Raw genomic sequence first — 19,362 nt, 5'->3', positions numbered from 1 at the left:
AAAAAGTCCTTTTTCAAACACATAGGAAGTAAGAAGGCACCAGGGAATGGTGGGCCCCTACAGGATAGGTTTGGCAATCTGGTGATTGCAGTAAATGAAAAAGCTGACCTCTTTAACGAATTCTTTGCCTCCATATTCCTGAACAGGGACCAGGACATCTCCCCCACTAGAACTGAGGATGGACCCAGGGGAGGCACTGCCATGTGTAAGGTCAGGGATGAACTAGTTAGGGAACTTTTGGAAGGGCTGAACGTATTTAAATCAGTAGGTCCAGATGCTCTTCACCCAAGGGTGCTGAGGGAATTGGTGGGGGTCATAGCAGGGACCCCAGCATGGCTCTATGAACACTTGTGGGGCACTGGCCAGGTACCAGAGGATTGGAAAAGGGCCAATGTGGTCCCCATTTACAAGAAGGGGAGAAAGGAGGACCCCAGCAATTATAGGCCAGTCAATCTTACCTCAGTTCTTGGGAAGACCTTTGAGAAAATTATCAAGGAGCACATCTGCAAGGGCCCAGCAGGAGAGGTAATGCTCGGGCAACCAACATAGGTTCACTGAGGGCAGGTCCTGCCTGACTAACCTGGTTTCTTTTTATGATCAGGTCACAAAGTCCCTGGATGAGGGTGTTGGGGTAGATGTCGTCTTCCTGGACTTTAAGAAGGCCTTTGACACGGTTTCCCACCACACTCTCTTAAAAAAACCTGGTAACAGTGGCATTGATGCCTACACAGTCAGATGGATGGCCAATTGGCTAGATGGTCGCACCCAGTGAGTGGTGGTGGATGGGTTGTTTTCGACCTGGAGGGATGTGGGCAGTGGAGTCCCCCAGGGCTCAGTCCTGGGGCCTGTACTGTTCAACATCTTTATCAGCGATCTGGACGTGGGTGTGGAATGCACGCTGTCCAAATTCGTTGACGACACCAAGTTGTGGGGTGAGGTGGGCACGCTGGAGGGCAGGGACAGAATCCAGCTAGATCTAGACAGGGTACAGAGGTGGGCGGATGAGACTAGGATGGAATTCAACACAGACAAGTGCATGGTACTGCATCTAGGGAGAAGGAACCAGCAACACGCCTATAACCTGGGGAACACCCTTCTTGTCAACATGGTGGCAGAAAGGGATCTTGGAGTCATTGCTGACTCCAGGATGAACATGAACCGCCAATGCAAGGAAGGGGTTAGTAAGACTAACCACACCTTGTGCAGCTACAGATGCATCACAAGCAGGTTCAGGGAGGTGATCCTTCCCTTCTATATGGCACTGGTCAGGGCGCAGTTGGAGTACTGCGTCCAGTTCTGGGTGCCATGCTTCAAGAGAGATGTGGCTAGCATTGAGAGTGTCCATAGGAGGGCCACCTGCATGGTCAAGGAGCAGCGGGTCAGGCCCTACAAAGAGAGGCTAAAGGGCCTGAATCTATTCAGCCTCCACAAGATAAGGCTGAGAAGGGATCTGGTGGCCATTTACAAACTCACTAGGGGGAACCAGATATTTGGCTGGGGTGATCCCAGCACTCGTTCCTGCTCGGGGCAGGGGGTTGGACTCGATGATCTGTTTAGGTCCCTTCCGACCCTGAGTACTATGATACTCTAACTTAAAGTTAAGTGAGTAATCAAAGAGAAATTATGTGCAAAGGCATGGTATACAATTCAAGTATTTTAAAAAAATAATTGGAAGTCTTATTATACAGTAAATGGAGCATTATTAATCCCTATCTGCATTTTTTCCCTGTGGACATCTCAAGCTATTTGAGCAATACATATATATTACATAGTTTTCCTAAATGTACGTATCTAGTGAGGGGAAGCAACTAAACTACTAAGACAGGGATGCAAAAAAGTGAAAATTGTTGTAAGAATGCCATTTTTACTTAAGCTACAGTGAAGTACATATAGTAAGATATAAGAGTAAGATGTGGTAAGATCCAGATGAGTGCACATGTGCAGTTTGCAGCTCCTCAAAGCTGTTAGAGGTACTACAAATTGCACACAGGGCATGTAACTATTTGCCATGCTGTAAATTTGCAGCATGGCATCAAAATCTGACACAAGGAGATCCCAGTGTCAAAACAAAACAAAAACGCTGGGGGAGAAAAAAAAAAGGTGGTGCAGTGCACACTTCAGGACTGTGTGCCGGCAAATGGAGGCTCAGTCCTCCAGCCAGAGCATCTCTCTTCTAGTTGTCCCCTGGCTCCTCCAGCATGTTGGGAGTCAGGAGGAGTGGGGAAACTGCCATTTCCCCAAAGTAGGGCATTTTGCCCCACACTACATCCCATGTGCAGGGGTGTGCCTCAGAGAAAAAATCTGTGCTTCTGCTGTTTTTGCTGCGTCAAATGCATGCCCCTGCATGTTCACACTCATCTGGACATGCCCATGTAGTTCAAACCTATAAAGCACTTAAAAAATTCATTTAATACCGACTAGCCTGATACAACAGTGTGGTCATACTAAATGGTGCCTCCTACAATTTAAAGATGTAAACCAGTTCCATTCTATTTATTTATACAACATTTAGTTGCAACTCCCCTGTTAATCAACTTTGTATTTAAACTAGAATTTACATAAAAAAAAGCATTAGAAAAACATTTATATTGTGAAGTCAAGTCCTCAGGAGTTAGGGAATACCAGAAACTCCAGAAAATGTCGTCCACAGAACTCTAATGCTGTTCTGTTTTGAGCAAACATTGTAAGTTATGGTATTACATGGCTCATACACTATTTTTCTCTCATAGTAGAGGAAGAGAGATTCTAGGTTCTCTTTTAGGCTCTAGGAGGGAAGTCAATTTATTGATTAGCAGCCTGGTTCCCCCATTCTCTGCTGGGGGAATATACCTGCCTGGTTTTTTAAGGGCCACTGACCCAGAAAAGTGAAGTTTTCCATTGGCCTGTTTGCCCCATATAGGCCATGTATTTTGTAATCATGCTCAGTGTTGGCTGCATTTCATTAACTCCATAGCTGGTTTCCATTATTAAGCTCATACTGCTTTCAGCAGCAGTTCAAAGATAGGCAATGTATTTAGTAAGGTTTCCTTGTATGCTAATATATGAGAAGGGACTTTCTTCCACATGTTGATTGGCAGGGGAAAAACTTGTCTTGTATTCAAGTAAATACAGTACTTAGAAGCCTATCAGTCTCTCTATATTTTTTTTATACAAGAGAAAGTAGGTGCAAGTCTCCAGCCCAGTTGGCCAGGGAGAAGAGGTGGAAGGAAAGAGTTAATACTTAGCTTTTCCCTCCACATCAAGATCACCATGCCATAGTCATGCGCTATATCAAAGCTAGCTTCTGGGGACAGAACTGGTCTCATTGACCCAGGAGACAAAACATAGAAAACCCAACTAGAACTGTGTCAAATTATTTCCTCTCTGCTTTTGCTCTTGCTCCTGACACTAATGGACAACTGTTTTTCATAGGAATTTTGAAATGTTGGAGAATATGGGAAGAAAATACAGTTGCCTGAGCACAAGATATTTGTTCAATCCTCATCTACTAACTGCCCCATCACCCTTCAAAGGCCTCTTTAAAAATCCACCTTTACAACAACGATTTCCTCTCACCAACAATCTTCTCACCATCTCTTTCCTGAAATCTTTTGTTTTCTTTTCTTATTTAGATTATTGACTTTTTGAGGCAGGGAATATAGGTATTATTGTGAAGCATCATGCAAATCTGCAGTTTTCTATGAATAAATTAAAATAAATGAGTATATTTTAGCAGCACAGTTTGCTCTACCAGGGAATATGCTAGGAGTCATTTTTCCTGAGATGTTCATTATTTGAAACAGCCTTACCTGGAAATGACTGTAAATGGGTTGGGTGTTTTTTTTTTGTTTTATTTTAAAAAGTATTTCCAAGATAATATGAACACAAAAATAAAAAAAACAGGCATGTAAATGTAATGTAACAGGCATGCTTGTGTAATTTAAAACTTGTTTAGTTATATGATGGAAATGATAAATATAATTTTGTATGTTCTATTTTTTTTAATTTAAACTTTTTTACAGATTGCATAAAAAATTTCATGATGCACATCACCTGCCATGTGCCTGGGATAGAGACTTACCAAGAGATAAACATTGCATAAAAGGGAAAAATAAAAAATCCAATCAGAACTATGGGCTTCAGCCTCCAACACTGTGCTGACTGGAGCCTTTTCTCAGATAGTCCTGCCTCCCTAGAAATCCCCTGGTGAAATGAGTCTTAGGGAGCATCCAGATGTGCGCGGACATTTGGGTCCCCAGGGACAACTAGCAGCAGCGCACCTTGCGCCACAGCTACTTGTTCCCGGGAAATGTCCACGCCACACATGCTTTGTCGCACGGCACATTACCCTGGGGGCAGTAGGGGAGGCTGGGGCCAGCATTGTGGCCTTATCGGGTGCCCTGGGAGCATCCTGGGGCTGCCGCGATCCTGCTGGGTGGAGCCTAGCCAGCAGCCACAAAGCAGCTCCAGGAGGCCCGGCTCCACTTTTCAGCAGCATGTGCTTCCCAAGCATCCAGTTTTTTTTTCCCCATGTTTTTTTCTGACCCCTAGAAAAAAAACCCTGGAGCAGCGTGAGCATGGGCAACGTGCCCTTGCAGTGCGGAGAACACTGGACGTGATGCTGCAAACATGTTTGCAGTGCCACATACTACACAACCACACTCATCTGGACACACCTTTAAAGCTTATCATGCACATTCTTGGTCCCTGCATCGGTTACTGACAATTGCTTAATCTTACCCCTACTCAAACAAACACCAGCACAGATGTTAGCTGGTATCTAGTATAATGACGGTACTTTCCAATTTATATTTTCTTATTCATAGATTCATAGATGTTAGGGTCGGAAGGGACCTCAATAGATCATCGAGTCCGACCCCCTGCATAGGCAGGAAAGAGGGCTGGGGCTAGATGACCCCAGCTAGATGCCTATCTAACCTCCTCTTGAAGACCCCCAGGGTAGGGGAGAGCACCACCTCCCTTGGGAGCCCGTTCCAGACCTTGGCCACTAACTGTGAAGAAGTTCTTCCTACTGTCCAATCTAAATCTGCTCTCTGCTAGCTTGTGGCCATTATTTCTTGTAACCCCTGGGGGCACCTTGGTGAATAAAAACTCACCGATTCCCTTCTGTGCCCCCGTGATGAACTTATAGGCAGTGGTTCTAAGCCAGTATTCTAAGCCACCTTCTGGATGCTGGAGCCAGTGTCAGCCTGGTCAGTATCTAGTGGGTAAATACTGTTACAAAATTTAATATTTTTGGTCACTGCTGGCAACTAAAATCAGTTACAGTTGGTAGCAGGGGTTGAGAAGCATTAACTCCCTTGCTGTTAGCTGCACCAATACAGTAACTCTGGCAGCCACAATGAGAAGCTCTGCGGGACACATCCAGAGGTAGGTTGTCTGGGCTGTGAGAAGCCACACAGTCTGGATGAGGTCAGGAACTCAACTGAGTTTGATACCCCTGTCTTAAATTATTCATTCATTTAGCAGTATGTCTAATATGGACAATACAATAATAAAGCACAGGAAGCATGTTAAACATACCTCAAAAATGACACGCATTTATTAATTTAAAACAGCTAAAAGCTAAGTAATCATTTACTAGATTACAATAAAAGTAAATTTCAATAACTTGTTTCAAGTAGAATTCTTTCCCCACAAATTGCTCAATATTGTATTATTTGATTAACTGATCTTTGGCGTTTGTTTTACAGTTTCAGCTTATGCAATAAACCAAAACATGCTAAAAGCAAATATAAAAATAACAGGGCAAATGTTTGATAGGAAACAGTTTTGTCCTACATAAAATTATGCAGATAACTGAAATATGTAAATAGCTGATGTGCAATAAAGCAGAATCTACTGTACCAAAAATCCTTCAGTTTTTGCTTTTATTGCAAGAGCCTTTGGGGATACTGATCCTTTCTCTAGACAACTTACATTTTTTACAAAAACTATTTCTTAATCATGAAGAGAGGCGGTTACTTCTATGATGGAATTTAAATCCTTCATTGAAAATAGCCTCATTTGTTCCAGGATCGGGGAAGTGGGGTGAGGTGTATGGCAAAAGGGAAGTGGGGGTTTATTCTGCAAACACATCTGAAAGAATTTTCACCCTTGTCCAGAAGGTGGAGGCTGCCTACTTTATAGACATGTGCAAATTGAACAGGAAAAACAAACTGGGAAGCAAACATAAGAAAAATATGGGAGGAGGAACATGAGAGCCTGGGCTGCTCTGACCTGGCTCAACATGCTATGCTCCTGGGCACACGTGTAAATGCGGCGCCTGGCTGGCAATAAATTCCGGTGCTATAAGCACCAGAGTTTATTGCTTCAACTTAATTGCACGTGTTGACGTGCCCACTAGGAAAGAAAGGGGGCATAAGAACCGTGTCTTTCAAATGAAAAGTTGTTAGATACATTTGCTACCTTCTACTACTATATTGTTGTCCCATTTCTTGTCCAAGGTCCCTGGAGCCTGTGAGGAAAAGAAGAGTTGGGCAAATTCTCAAGGACGGCATCTTGATTCAAACGCCATTATCTCATACCAGTGAGAAAACTGGTAATCAATTTTACTTCCAGAAATCAAGTCTGATATTTCATGTCATTTTACTTACCAAATCCATCTATGTCTAGGTTACTGTCAACAACAACATCCAGTAGTGAGTCCCCAATTTTCCCTTCAGCTGTTAGTTTGTCACCATCACGATTTATGAAATGAACAGTAACTTTATCTTCAGAACTGAAAGATAAAAGCACACCCTTCATGCTTATCTATAAACCACATAAGGAGACTGACAGCAAAAGAAAATTCCAGAGCTTGAGGGGACATTTAGGTTTGGCTGAACACTAATAAATCAACAAGCATCAAATGTTTCAGCACAAACACCTAAAGGAACTGTTAGCTTGTAAACTCTTCTTGACAGCATCTCTTTCCTTCTCTATTTTGCAGTGTTGAGCTCACAGACTTAAGAAGTAAGGAACAACAATCAAGGTTTGTGCTTTGTAATGGCGAGAAATAGGAGAAAGGCATCAGATCCCAGGATTTTCCTGTTTGCAAATAAAGCCAGAACTATTTAGTTTATTTTTTCTGCTATAATACTGAATATACTGAACATAAAATAAGAGGACCAAGAATCAAGTTATCACTTCTCTGGTAGGTGCATGTGCAAATGCATGTGCACATGCACACAGACTGCACAGATTGAATATCAGGGCACCTGACAAAAAAATCAGCTCCCATTTGTTACTGTGGTAACTGCTTTTTGTGTCAACATCTTTTAGTTTGATTTATAATCCATAAAATAGAGTTCTAATATTTAAAAGTGACTTTAAATGGCATTATAGAATTATAACAACTGCATGTGTCCTGCTGTTTAAAGCACAGTTTGAAAAGTACTGTATGGCATGGTACTATCACTTGGAAAATGAAGGGTGAAATCCTGGCCTCAGTGAAGTCCAGGGGACTTTTGTGATCGACTTCAAACGGAAGCAGTTTTCACAGGTTACACATGTCAAGACAGTACTTTATTTTAAAAAAATAAATTAATCAACAATAAAGTACTATTTCATTCAAATAATATGAGAATAGTGTCCTTTGTCTGACCAGAATACTTAAAACGCACATTGGAAGGCAAGATTCTTTGGGTAGATGTGATATCTTTTATTAGATCAACTGAGTAGTTGGAAAAAAGATTTTTGCAAGCTTTTGGGTGCAATCACCCTTCTTCAGGCAGTCTCTGCTGTTCTGAGACTCCAAGGAACGAAAGAAGCTAAAAGTGTGACAAGATGTCAGTGAGAATGTACATAGGTGGGAATTAGGAAAACAAAAGGTAGAGCAGGGAAGGGAGAGGGGAAAATGGGGGGCGCGGAGCCAAAGGTGTAAAGTAGACTCTATGGTAGCAGATATTTAAGGTAGAGAAAGGTGAGAAAGTAAATAGCTGGAAATTAGGAAAACAAAGGGCAGAAAAGGAGGGGAGGAAGGGGGGAAAGAAAAGTGTAAGAGGTCAGGTCTGGCAGGTACTTGGTGAATCAGATGTCAGGCAGGTTGTAATGTGCCATAAATCCAGTGTCTACACTGAGTCCATGATTTTTTGTATTTAGTAGATTTATGAAGTGAAGTTTGTAGGCTTGTCTACAAAAAGTATTTTATAAATTCCCTTTGAGGATTAGGACTGAGAGATTGGAAAGGGAGTGACTGTCCCGTGAGAAGTGTGCACCCACAGGTAATTGAGTATTCGTGTCTTTGATAGATTCCCCATGTGCGTTCAGTCTGGTGAGCAGTTGTTGTTTGGTTTCTCCTACATATTTTCCATCAGGGAATTTGGTGCACTGGATGAGATATATTACATTTCTGGATGTGCAGGAATGGTGATGGTTTTGTTGTGAGGTATAGTTATTGTGGGACTGGTGGAGATCTGTTGGCAGGTTTTGCATTTCTTGTCCTAGAGTGCAAAACCTCCCAACACAATCCAAGAGACTGAAAAACACCATCTTTTAACTCAAAAGACATGTTCCTGGTAATAAAGCATGGTCCCATCCATTAATTTAAGTAATTTAAATACATTTTTACTGGTTTTGATGACTCATAGCATTGCAGAGCTAACAGAGTGTGAGCTGGATTTGTCATTCACTGATATCAGCATGTCCTTCTTAACATAAGCAGCTGGAAATCCACCAAAGCGACAGAAGAACATTAAAATACTCCTGACATGTTATGCCTTAGAAAAATACTAGAAATTTAATGTAATCTAAATTAGTTTGTTTCAAAGTCCAAGATCATAGCTATGGAATTGAATTTTTTAACTAAAGGCATCCAGAAAAGAAAACAGAAATGTTTGAGATGCAAGATAAAAATGAAACCGGCGTGTCTGTCACAGCAGGAGTGCCACTAGGGCACACACAAGGTGCAAACTGAAATCATTGCTCCTTAGGCTAAATATGGCCCAAGCAGAAAAAATTACAATACTTAACAGAACCTGGAATGGACATGACAACACGCACAAAGAATATCCCAGGCTGGACAGGGGACCAGACTTTATTCCTTCCCCAAATGATGTCTGATGGAATGGGCTAGATTTATATTGTTTCATGTGTAACAGAGCTTTTTACCAAATTCAAACAAACCACATCTATCCCACCCAAGTAACTCCAATGCAGTTGGACAGGTTTCACAAAAAACCTTACAGAGCCTTTAGAAACCCTTTTTTTAAATACCATATGATGTAAAATAAAGAACTCTGTTTAACTTCTGATTTGTAGGATTGACAAAAAGATGCTTACTTGTAAGATTAACATTTATAATATGGAATAGAACCCAAGCAGATAATTCTATAATGCCATTTAAAGTCACTTTTAAATATTAGAACCCTATTTTATGGATTATAAATCAAACTAAAAGATGTTGACACAAAAAGCAGTTACTGCAGTAACGAATGGGAGCTGATTTTTGTCAGGTGCCCTGATATTTCATCTGTGCAGTCTGTGTGCAATTGCACATGCATTTGCACATGCACCTACCAGTAAATAAAAAACACAAATTATTCCCAAATTGGTAATGGGTCTCCTCTCCCTCCTAGCCAACAAATAAAATGAATTATACAAAATCTATGTTTTAAACTGAAATCTACCTATGGGAATGGCATATCCAAGCAATCTCTGTAATACCTACAAGCTTTGGGTAACCTTCAGTCTACAAAAATTACTCGAGGAAGCCAGGCAATAGCAAGTCTTATCTGTATACCAACAGTAGAAATATACATGCCAAAGCCTACTTTAAAAAAAAGAAACATATTAAACAGTTTCCAGAAAAATGTAACTTCCTATATTAAACTAGAAATAAGTTCCCTAACAACGACTAAACTAAATCAAATATTCTGAAACTGGTCATAAAGCAGTATTTTAGAACCATCCTTAAACCTGTATTTTTAGCCAACTGCAAGTACGGTTTTTGCTCCTGACTGAACATTTTTTGCCATAATCGTAAAAATCTTTGGCAGCAATATGTGCTATGATTCATTATTATGCCATGTTCAATTCTTGTCAAACCTTCCCTCAGTCCATTTTCCAGAAGACAGTCATAAGCTACCTTCAGTAACAATGAATTAGTCCCAAAGATATAATCAGTGATGAAAGACTGACCTTGTTTATCTGCAAAATTCAAGTGAAGCATGTGCTATATTAAATTCGGTTGGGTTCTGCTAAAGATAAAATTGCTTACTTTTTAAAATTAAGAATTGTCAATGTATATCCATCAAGTAGGAATATTTGGCTTTCTACCAAGTAAAGGAGAAATATATGCCGTTAGGGAAAACACTTTATACCTAGTTTGTAAGCTTAATAAATGTAAAACATTATTTATTTAAAGCACCCACAGCATGCCCTCCATTCTCTGATGAAATGGGAGTTTCTTCATAGAAATAATCAGAGGTGATCAGGACATCTGGTTCCAATGATGCCAGAGGCAACCAAAGATCAAAGGTAGGCTACCTTCTTTCTAATGCCAGTCTTGCAGGAGATCTAGGTGTTCTCAGCAGATTTTGGCCCCCAGAGGTCTGGCCCTGAGAAGTTCCATTGCTAAGTTCACACGTTAAGAGATCAGCTGCTTGGACACCAACTCAAAAAAAAGTCCTTTCTGATAATAATGGGCTGGGATATTTCAAGCTTGGCAGGTCCCTTCTGGCCAACTAAAGTGTTAAGTTGATAAGTGTCAGGTTGTCTGTCCATTGGACACTGACACTGGCAGAACAAGGAATGAGCTATGTGCAGCACTGGGGTGCCAATCAGTGAAGGAGGGGTGCCAGATGGGCTGGGTGGGTGTACAGCAAAGAGGTAAGTAACCAGTTAGAGGGTAGAAACACAAAGGGGTGGCTCTGAAGGGAACAGAGTTATATCTACAGCAGCAGTTCCCAACCCCAGCTCACAACCCAAATGAGGGCCACAGGGGCAAGGCCGGCGACACTGCACACAAAAGACAAGCCACACTGCGTACTGGGAGCTTCCCTGCCCCCGGGCTGCCGCTGCCGCACTCCGCTCTCAGCAGCGGGTCATGGAAAAAAAAGGTTGGGAACCACTGATCTACAGTCAGAAAGGAGGAGAACAAATTGATCTGTCAGCCACGCAAATAATGTCTCATGAGAGAAAACACAGAACTAAATCTTCTGCTCTATGTACCTGAAGCCACCACAATTTGAAATGTAACCTGAAGAGGGAAGGGAAGAGTTAGGGACTCAGGTTTGCAGCTAGTTATGAAGTCAATTATTTTTAGAAAGATTTCTGATAGTTTTTCTGCATACCCTACTCTGGCTTGGTTGGCAAATTAAACTACAATTTGATTATTAAAGTAGGAGCAAAACAGACTTGATTTTCAGAGGAAAACTGCCTCCCATGCTTTATTACAGCTTTTTGCAATGACGCTGAACTGTAATTCTAGCTGGATCAGGCAATTTAATTTGCAAATCAGTCAGATTTGCATGCACTAAAAAACACATTAGAAAGATTACATACATGTTAACTCTGAAGACAATGGGATTACTTGCACATTTCAAGCAAGCTCCTGTTCAGTTCTTTGTAGTATTGGATCCTGACATTTGCAAACAGATCTGTATGAGAAATGATAGTGATTATATGAAATTAAAGGAATTTTAATAAGTGTCTGGGACAGATCAAATCCTCTTTTTGAATGAAAAGCTTTTGTTATGAATCAACGGAAGAAAGTACCAAAGGTTCTAGGACAAGGAACATGAATCATATGGTACAGAAAATATACTAGACACTACTCAAACAAAAAGAACTCCCCTCCCGTAAATACTGAAGTGTCAAGTTCCCAGAGATTTTTTTTTTATCAGCAAGATGAAATAGTTTCTGTATACGCATACAGCATGAGAAGCTTCTGGATCCGAGCAGTCCTGCAGTAAATGAATGTTAGTTTTTCAGAACTTACGGTGTGTACAAACATGACCAATCTAAAAAGCATGGAAATAGAAAATGGGTCCCTTTGATCCATTATTTAGGATTTAGATATACATCCTGCTCTGTCCAGAAAGGCTCAAAGGGGCTTATAATAAATGACAATCCAAATGACAACCCAAACCTAGAGAACTTCACACCACACTACCCACCTTCACACCCCACTCCCCAGTCCTGCTGCCCGGCCTATCACCCTGATGAGCAAATGCTTCCAGCAAATCCCAACTCTCATTCAAATTTATGTATAAGAAACCTCTTCCACTCCCTTCTCATGCCCACCTAGCCAAACTCTACTGCTTCATACCCACAGCGGATCCCTCCCACAACTACACCTCATCTTCTACAAAGGGTCTGTGGCTGTCCCAAAAACAGTATTGCCAGCTGTCATGATTTTTGGCATTGTTCTTAAACTCTATATGTTGGGAATGTGAAAAACTTAGCTTGCTCTTTGAGATAGATAGATAGATCGATAGATAGATAGATATTCTAATATTATAAAAGCCTGTCTGTCTGTCTGTAACACTTTAATCACAGTCTAATTGGCTGATGAAAACAGCCAAGCAGAGTGCTCCAAGTATGGGGGAGCGCCGCCATGATTCCAAAGCTGCGCTGAGGACTGGACAGAGGGTGGGGGAGACGAGGCCAGTGCTGCTGGCTTCAGCTCCGCCACCCTGCTCCTTGCAAGAGGCAGAAGAGCGGCAACATGGGGCGTTAGGTGGTGGCACTCCATCCCAGCCCCACCCCGTCATTCTTGATGGGCTATTAGCTAATATATCTATCAATCTATATCTAGATATCTATCTATATATTAAAGAAACAGCTAAGTTTTTCACATTCCCAAAGCGTAGACTTTAAGAACAATGCCAAAATCATGACAGTTGGCAACACCGCAAAAATGTCTGTGTCTTCCCCTTCCTAAAAACAAATACTGTACAGCATTAAATTCAAAAGAGCCACAACGGAAGGACTGCTTAATCCCAACTTAATCCCTGCTGAAGAACAATGCCAAAGGGGCATCTAACTGTGACATAAGGAAAATCAGAACCTTGCTTGTTAACTTACATGATTGATCATCATGATTTAACTTTTACATATTTTTAAGTGTGAGGTTTACAGTTGAAAGGATTCATAATCTTTCTTTATCTTCATATAAACACCCACAGAGTAAAAGACTTGAGAGAAGCAAATCTTAAAGCCATTAAGGAAACTCTCAAAAATGCAGATAGGAAGATAAGGTTGCCACTGCGCATTGATGGGTCCACTGACTGGTCTGCAGCTGAGCAAATGCATCGCATTCATATAAGAGAGTTATCTCATTCTCTTTGCTGAGAGCAGCAAATGACATCACAAAAATCACTAAGCTGTATGAACTGCAGGGATGGAGGTAAATCAGAGAAAGAAAAAAATGCTTGGTTTGAATCTGGATGGCACAGCAGTGATTAGGACAAACTGCCAGTATGTCTGTCACTGAAAGTTTAGCCCTGTAAGGAAAAAGAAATCCAGGGGATTCAATCTTTTAAAAATAAACACACAAACAAAAATACACCTGAAAGTTGGAAGACATAGGTCTTGCTCTGGTCAGGCAGTATGAAAACCCCCCCAGCTACATCAAAAAGTGGGCATATGAAGAACTATTTTGTGACAGAAGAAAACAGTGTAGCAAAGGGAACAAAAAAGGAAGACCCCTCTACCAACAGAACTAGAGAACTAGTGCAGGTGGGGCTGTCTCTGAGACCCAGAGACAACAAGCTGTTGATGTACCGTGGAACCAAACATAAACCCTGAATTGCAAGAGGTACAGTAAGAAATAGTGGTAAAGAACCATCTTGAGTTTAGAACAGACTCCTGCCCACAGTTTGGTGTGCTGGGGCCTCTTAAAAGAAATAGCCCAAACTTTGGCATCACCCGGAAAGGTGACGTGTAACCCCCTTTTTGATTCAAGAACAGTCAAGGAAGGAACCCTGACTTCAGGTAGGAAAAAATGTTTTCATGAGAACACTGTTTTGTTTGGACTTCTGTTTTGCCTCAAGTTATGGATTTATTGCTATGGCCAAAGATTAACATTTCCATCTGGAGACACCATTATCGCCAGCTGGAGAGGAGACATTAAGGACAGGGACACTGGAGGGGTAAGACTTTGCCATAGTATATTTGAAAGGAAGTATGCAAAGCAAGTGGTCCTTTCATGTATTGAGAGCCAGTTAAAACATGGAAAGCAAAGGGTAGAGCTAAATGGTCACTTTTTGGGAGAGAGGGAGGTCAAAAGTGGGGTCCTCCAGAGACAAAAGGAAAATATGAAGCCACTATCAAACTCCTTGGTATACTCACATCTTGAATACTGTGTGAAGTTCTGGTCTCTGAATCTGAAGGAGGATATAGTAGAATTATAAAAGGTACAAAGAAGGGCAACCAAAATGATCAGGGGGATGGAACAGCTGCCATACCAGGAAAGACTTTTTAGTTTTTATTTTAGGCTTGGACTCCTCAGTTTGGGAAAGAGACAGCTGATGGGGGATATGACAGAGGTCTATAAAATCATGAAGGGTGTGGTCAGAGTGAAACAGGAACTTTTATGCACCAAGTCCCAGAATCCTAGCACTATGGGACACCCACTGAAATTAGCAGGGACAGGTTTAAAACTAATAAAAGAAAGCACTTTGTTATGCAGCACTTATTTCACTTGTGAAACTCATTACCACAGGAGGTTGTAGAGGTAGATAGTATATAACCAGGTTCAAAAAGGGACAAGTTCATGAATGACAGATCCATTAATAACTATTAAACAGAACAATCAGAGATGTATCCTCTGGCAGATGCCAGGGGATAGATCACTTTAGATATACCCTGTTCACATGCTCTCCCTCTTAGCATCTGCTTCTGCCAAAGTCACGGAGACAGGATACTGGAGCAGATGGACCACTGGTTTGACTCAGTATGGCACTCTAATGTTCTTATGGGTACTCAAAATAATAATACTGTTGTGCTCTGCATCAGGTTCATCCTGATTATGAAGCAAAATTTTAAAGCCCTCCAAAATGAGTTGTTATAGTGACTGTGTTTCTTCAATTCTTGTCTATAAGGATTGAACTCCTGATACACATACGCACACCAGCTATATCTGCACCCCCGGTCCCAGGTATCAGGGGTATAAACAGTGGAGGAAGCCCAGCAGTTCCTCAAATGCATCACTGTTACAGACTCCAGGTAGTATAAGCTCCTCTAAAAGCAGGAAAGGATTACGAATCAAGGGATACAGATAAACAGCATCAAACATAGAAGCACAATTCACTTTAAAGGTTACCCTAAGGCAAATCCCTCCCTCATCCCTACCCACAGAAACATTAAAAAAAAAAAAAAAAAAGTGTTGTCCACTTGAATTCCAATTCCGGTGACTACTAAGGCTGCCTGAACTGAGGGGAAATGAGTTGTACTCTGCCGTTAGTTACCTTATGACAAAATGTAATACAATTAGATAGAAATTTAGACAATCTTTGGCATGTCTACACTGGAAACTTACTGTGCCACACAAAGTACTGTCCCACACATACAAACACATATATGCTTTTTGAGTCAATACAGTCTGCCCGTTTTGCTCTGGTGCGGTAGTATGAAAGAACCTTAACATAACGGGTGCACAGTGTGATTATCACTGGCTTGATGGGAGCTTGGGGAAGAAAAACAACAGGTGGAATTAACATATTTGAATTAAATAGAGACCATTTTAGGCAAAAATCCAAGTGAGTCATTTTGTTCCTGTCAGAGCACTTTATAAGGTTGACCAGCTGCAAGGGCCCGAGTTTCCCCAACTCACAAAAGCTGATATGACTAATATTAAAAATGTGGTCTTATTAAATTAGTATAATCGGCAGGTTAGGCAGGTAACATAAAAACAGGTTACTAAAGCCTGAAAAGGCAGTCCTATCAAACCAGTTAATATAATGCTGGAAGGAGGTTCTCCTGGACTAGGTAAGAGGCCATTAACACGTCCAGCAACTGTAGGGCAGGAAAAATGCTGTGACCCTCAACAAGAGAATGTGTAGATAATCACATTAAATATACCCTTATAGGATGGACAGTCCAGTGAGAATGCCTTAGAGAACAGCAGCTAGTCCAGAATAGCAAAAAAGAGGGATTTCCCGTGGAGAAGCTGCATTTCCCTATTAGAAAATGCTTAATTGCTGCATATATTAGTTCATAAGCTAATAAACTTTTTGCTAAGATGTCTGGGACTTTAGCACAACAGCTTCTATCTGTTAGCCAGCCTGCTTTCATCTATGATGCTTCTGTGAGATCTGATCTCTACTTTGAAGAGCACATTAAAATAAACCAGGTGATGTGCTCAGAAGCTGCACTGATACATTCATCAGCTCCAAACAGAAGAAGAATCTGGGCCAGTAGTATCACGGAGGCTGAATTGTGTTAGTTTCCTAAGGACCCCTGGCATTAATGGAGTTGGTGAGTCTCAATGTCTGTAAGATACAGGCATCCAAAAGACAGCCTGGGTTTAATCACCTTTCAAAGAGAATACAAAATATTTTTTGTTTTGGGATGTGTTAGTGTTCCAATTCTTTGAAAGAAACTTGATATTTTTTGGCTTTCCTGGAAGTAGGGATCACTGGTGGTGAGGTCTGCCACAAGTCCTTAGCTAGTTCTGACAAGTCTAGCATATGCCTAATGTCTGTCCTCCAACTCTCCTTCCTCCCCACCCCCAGATTCTTAGCTGGACACCTCACCTCCACTTTGGCCTACCGCACCCAGCAAGGGCAGGCAGGGCTGCTTATGATAGCTACAGGCTTCTGCTCCCTCACTGACTCCAGCTAGTAACCCCAGCTGTGCCTCCATACAAGCACAAAGCTCAGATGCAGAACTATAGACTTCAGAGACAAACGGAGAGCAGTTGGTTCTGCTCCGTTTCGTAAGTGCTCTGCTGCCTTCTGGTGGTTCAAGCTGTAAGGAGGTGTAGTTTGCTGTGTTAGTCTGAAGTCAAGTGCAAAGGAGGGGAGGCTGTAGCCTGTTCTAGTACGTTTGGGGGGTTTTGGTAGAGATGCACCAATACATAGGTCCATATCATATTGACATCAATAAAAAGGAAAATTGACATTATCAGCAATAGGCTTTTCTGGCTGATGTGGCTGATAATGTTGCCAATAAATGCCACATGCATGTGTGAAGCTGCAGCATGCATGTGGCAAGGAATGCAGCTGGGCGGCTTGGAGAGCAGCCTCTGGCCAGGAAGTCTGTGGGGGCGGGAAGGGGCACGGGAGGGAGGAGCGTGATGGGGGTATATCAAGGCCTCTGCAGTGAGGGAGGGAGTGGGGCTGGAGCTGGGGCAGGGAAGGATGAGGCACAAGATGGAGCCAGCGGCTCATGCGGGGGGGACACAGAGATGGGAGGGGAGCTCCTGCCGCTGTGTGCACCCCTGGGGGAGGCATGGGGGGCACATGCCCCCTGGATCTGTGCACGGGGCAAGGGTGGGTTGTCGCTGTGAGCCCGCAGACTGCGCTGGGCTTTTCCTGGTGGCTGCACTTGGGCTGGGTTGGGCAAGTTCCTCTGGGTTAGCTCTGGAATGTCCTTTTTTTAGTATGAAATGGGTGCATCTACATGAAACACAGTGGAGCTGCCTAATTAGCTCCACAATAAAATGTCACCATCTGCACAAGTGGTGTTATTAGGCCAGAGTAAACTAATTAACAAACTAATTAACTACATCTTAGGACAGTACTGCCCAACTTACTCTGCCACAACACACATGTAAATGGTGACCAGGGCTGACTGGGACACAGGGTGACAGTGCAGTGGCTGCCTGCTGGCTAGCCCCACGCTGTACCCTTATGCCCCAGCCAGTCCCTTTGTAGCACACTGAGCAAGGCAGGAACAGCCCCAGCCAGGCACCCTGGACCCTTTGCCAGCCAGGGCAAGCCACCCTGATTCAACGTGCTGCAGTCCTGGGCCCACATGTAAACACCGATCCTGGGAGTAATAAAATCTGGCATGAACTGCGCCAGAGTTTATTGTGTTTAATTAATTTCACATGTAGATGCACCCAATGATGCCCTAGATAGTCAAATATTTTAGTCTTTAGTATATCTTGTTATGTGTAACAGTGCCTGAAACAAGGCCCTGCTTTCTTTGCTGGTTTGTAGCTAGTTCTGCCAGCAAATCCTCATGATACACACACACACACACACACACACACACACTAGCCAATTGTCCGTCAAGAATGACAGGGGGTGGGGGGGAGGGGCTGGGATGGAGTGCCACTACCCCATGCTGCCGCTGTTCTGCCTCTTAGCTTCCCCCTCCCCGCCCCCATCTGGTCCTCAGCGTGGCTTTGGAATCATGGCGACGCTCCCCTATGCTTGGAGCACTCTTATTTGCTGTTTCTGTCAGCCAATCATCATTCAAATAAAGTGTTCCAGACAGACAGACTTAGGCTTTTATAATATTAGAGTACACCCCCCCCCTCTTTCAATAGCTGACAGAGTAGCTGTTACTTGGACAGCTACAAGTGGACAAGTGAAGTGTTAGTCACAGCTTCCCTTGCATATGTACAGCAAGTAGTCAGATTACACTTCCCCAAAGTAAAAAGCTTGAACTCTTGTTTATAAAGGTGTAACTCTAAGTTGTTTTCATGAAGACAAATTACCAATCCATGCAGTTCTCGCTGGAAAGAGGCTCTTCTTTTTCCTGGGTGAGAAATGATCAGATATTCTGCAGGAACACACATTTTTTCTGTTTTCAAGACAGACAACAAACTTCCCACCTGCCAGTCCCGAAGGGGGAAAGACATAGAAATGGGAAAATAAAGTACAGTTCTTTCCTCTTTGAAAAGATCACTTTTGGCAAAAAGGTTTATATTAAAATGCAGAATCTAAAGATCAATACCCTCACAAAAAATATAATTTAAAATATATAAGTATTTGCTGAATGATCTACAGTATACTTTCAACTCTCAATCCTAAAAGTTTAGGTACTAAACAACTGTCTTCCCTCTGATAGGAATATTCTGTGGAATATAAAAACATCACTCCCAGCTCTTTAAAACAGGAAAATCTTCCACCCTTCTCCAAACACCACTTAGGTCACAACATTCTGGTGTTGCATAGCGATCACACCGTTTCATTCTCTCCAGTTTCCAGTATATCACAGTTGCTCAAACAACCTCATTTGAATGCCAGCAGCACCCCATTAAATCATGTGATTATGCTACATTTAAGAGGCCCAACTTACTCAGTTTTGGTAATTTTTTGTATTAAAAAAGGCTGAATTAATTCACATCTGTTAAAAAAAATGTAGTACGTAGGAGGCATAAAGATCTTGGCTGATGTTCAGTATTTACCTCAGTTATGCTGCCCACCCACCAATGAAAAGAGGTTTCAAATAAGAAAAATAGTAAGTTAGAAGAGAAAATGGGAA

General features: G+C 42.1%; 1 protein-coding gene across 1 annotated transcript in view; it reads right to left on the bottom strand.

The window, feature by feature from the left end:
* FDX1 (ferredoxin 1) overlaps positions 1-18,617 on the bottom strand; it is a 28,727-nt gene extending 10,110 nt beyond the window's left edge. The window contains exons 1-2 of the mRNA XM_006033150.3: positions 18,593-18,617; positions 6,597-6,721 (exon numbers count right to left, since the gene is read on the bottom strand). Of these exons, the coding sequence (XP_006033212.2) occupies positions 6,597-6,721; positions 18,593-18,600 (133 nt within the window). The 5' untranslated portion in view covers positions 18,601-18,617. The remainder of the gene's footprint in view (positions 1-6,596; positions 6,722-18,592) is intronic.
* Positions 18,618-19,362: the final 745 nt, after the last annotated feature.

Source organism: Alligator sinensis, unplaced genomic scaffold, assembly GCF_000455745.1.
Source record: "Alligator sinensis unplaced genomic scaffold, ASM45574v1 scaffold397_1, whole genome shotgun sequence".
Lineage (NCBI taxonomy): Eukaryota > Metazoa > Chordata > Crocodylia > Alligatoridae > Alligator > Alligator sinensis.
Note: the sequence above shows the minus strand (reverse complement) of the source record. Positions and strands in the feature narration are given on the sequence as shown.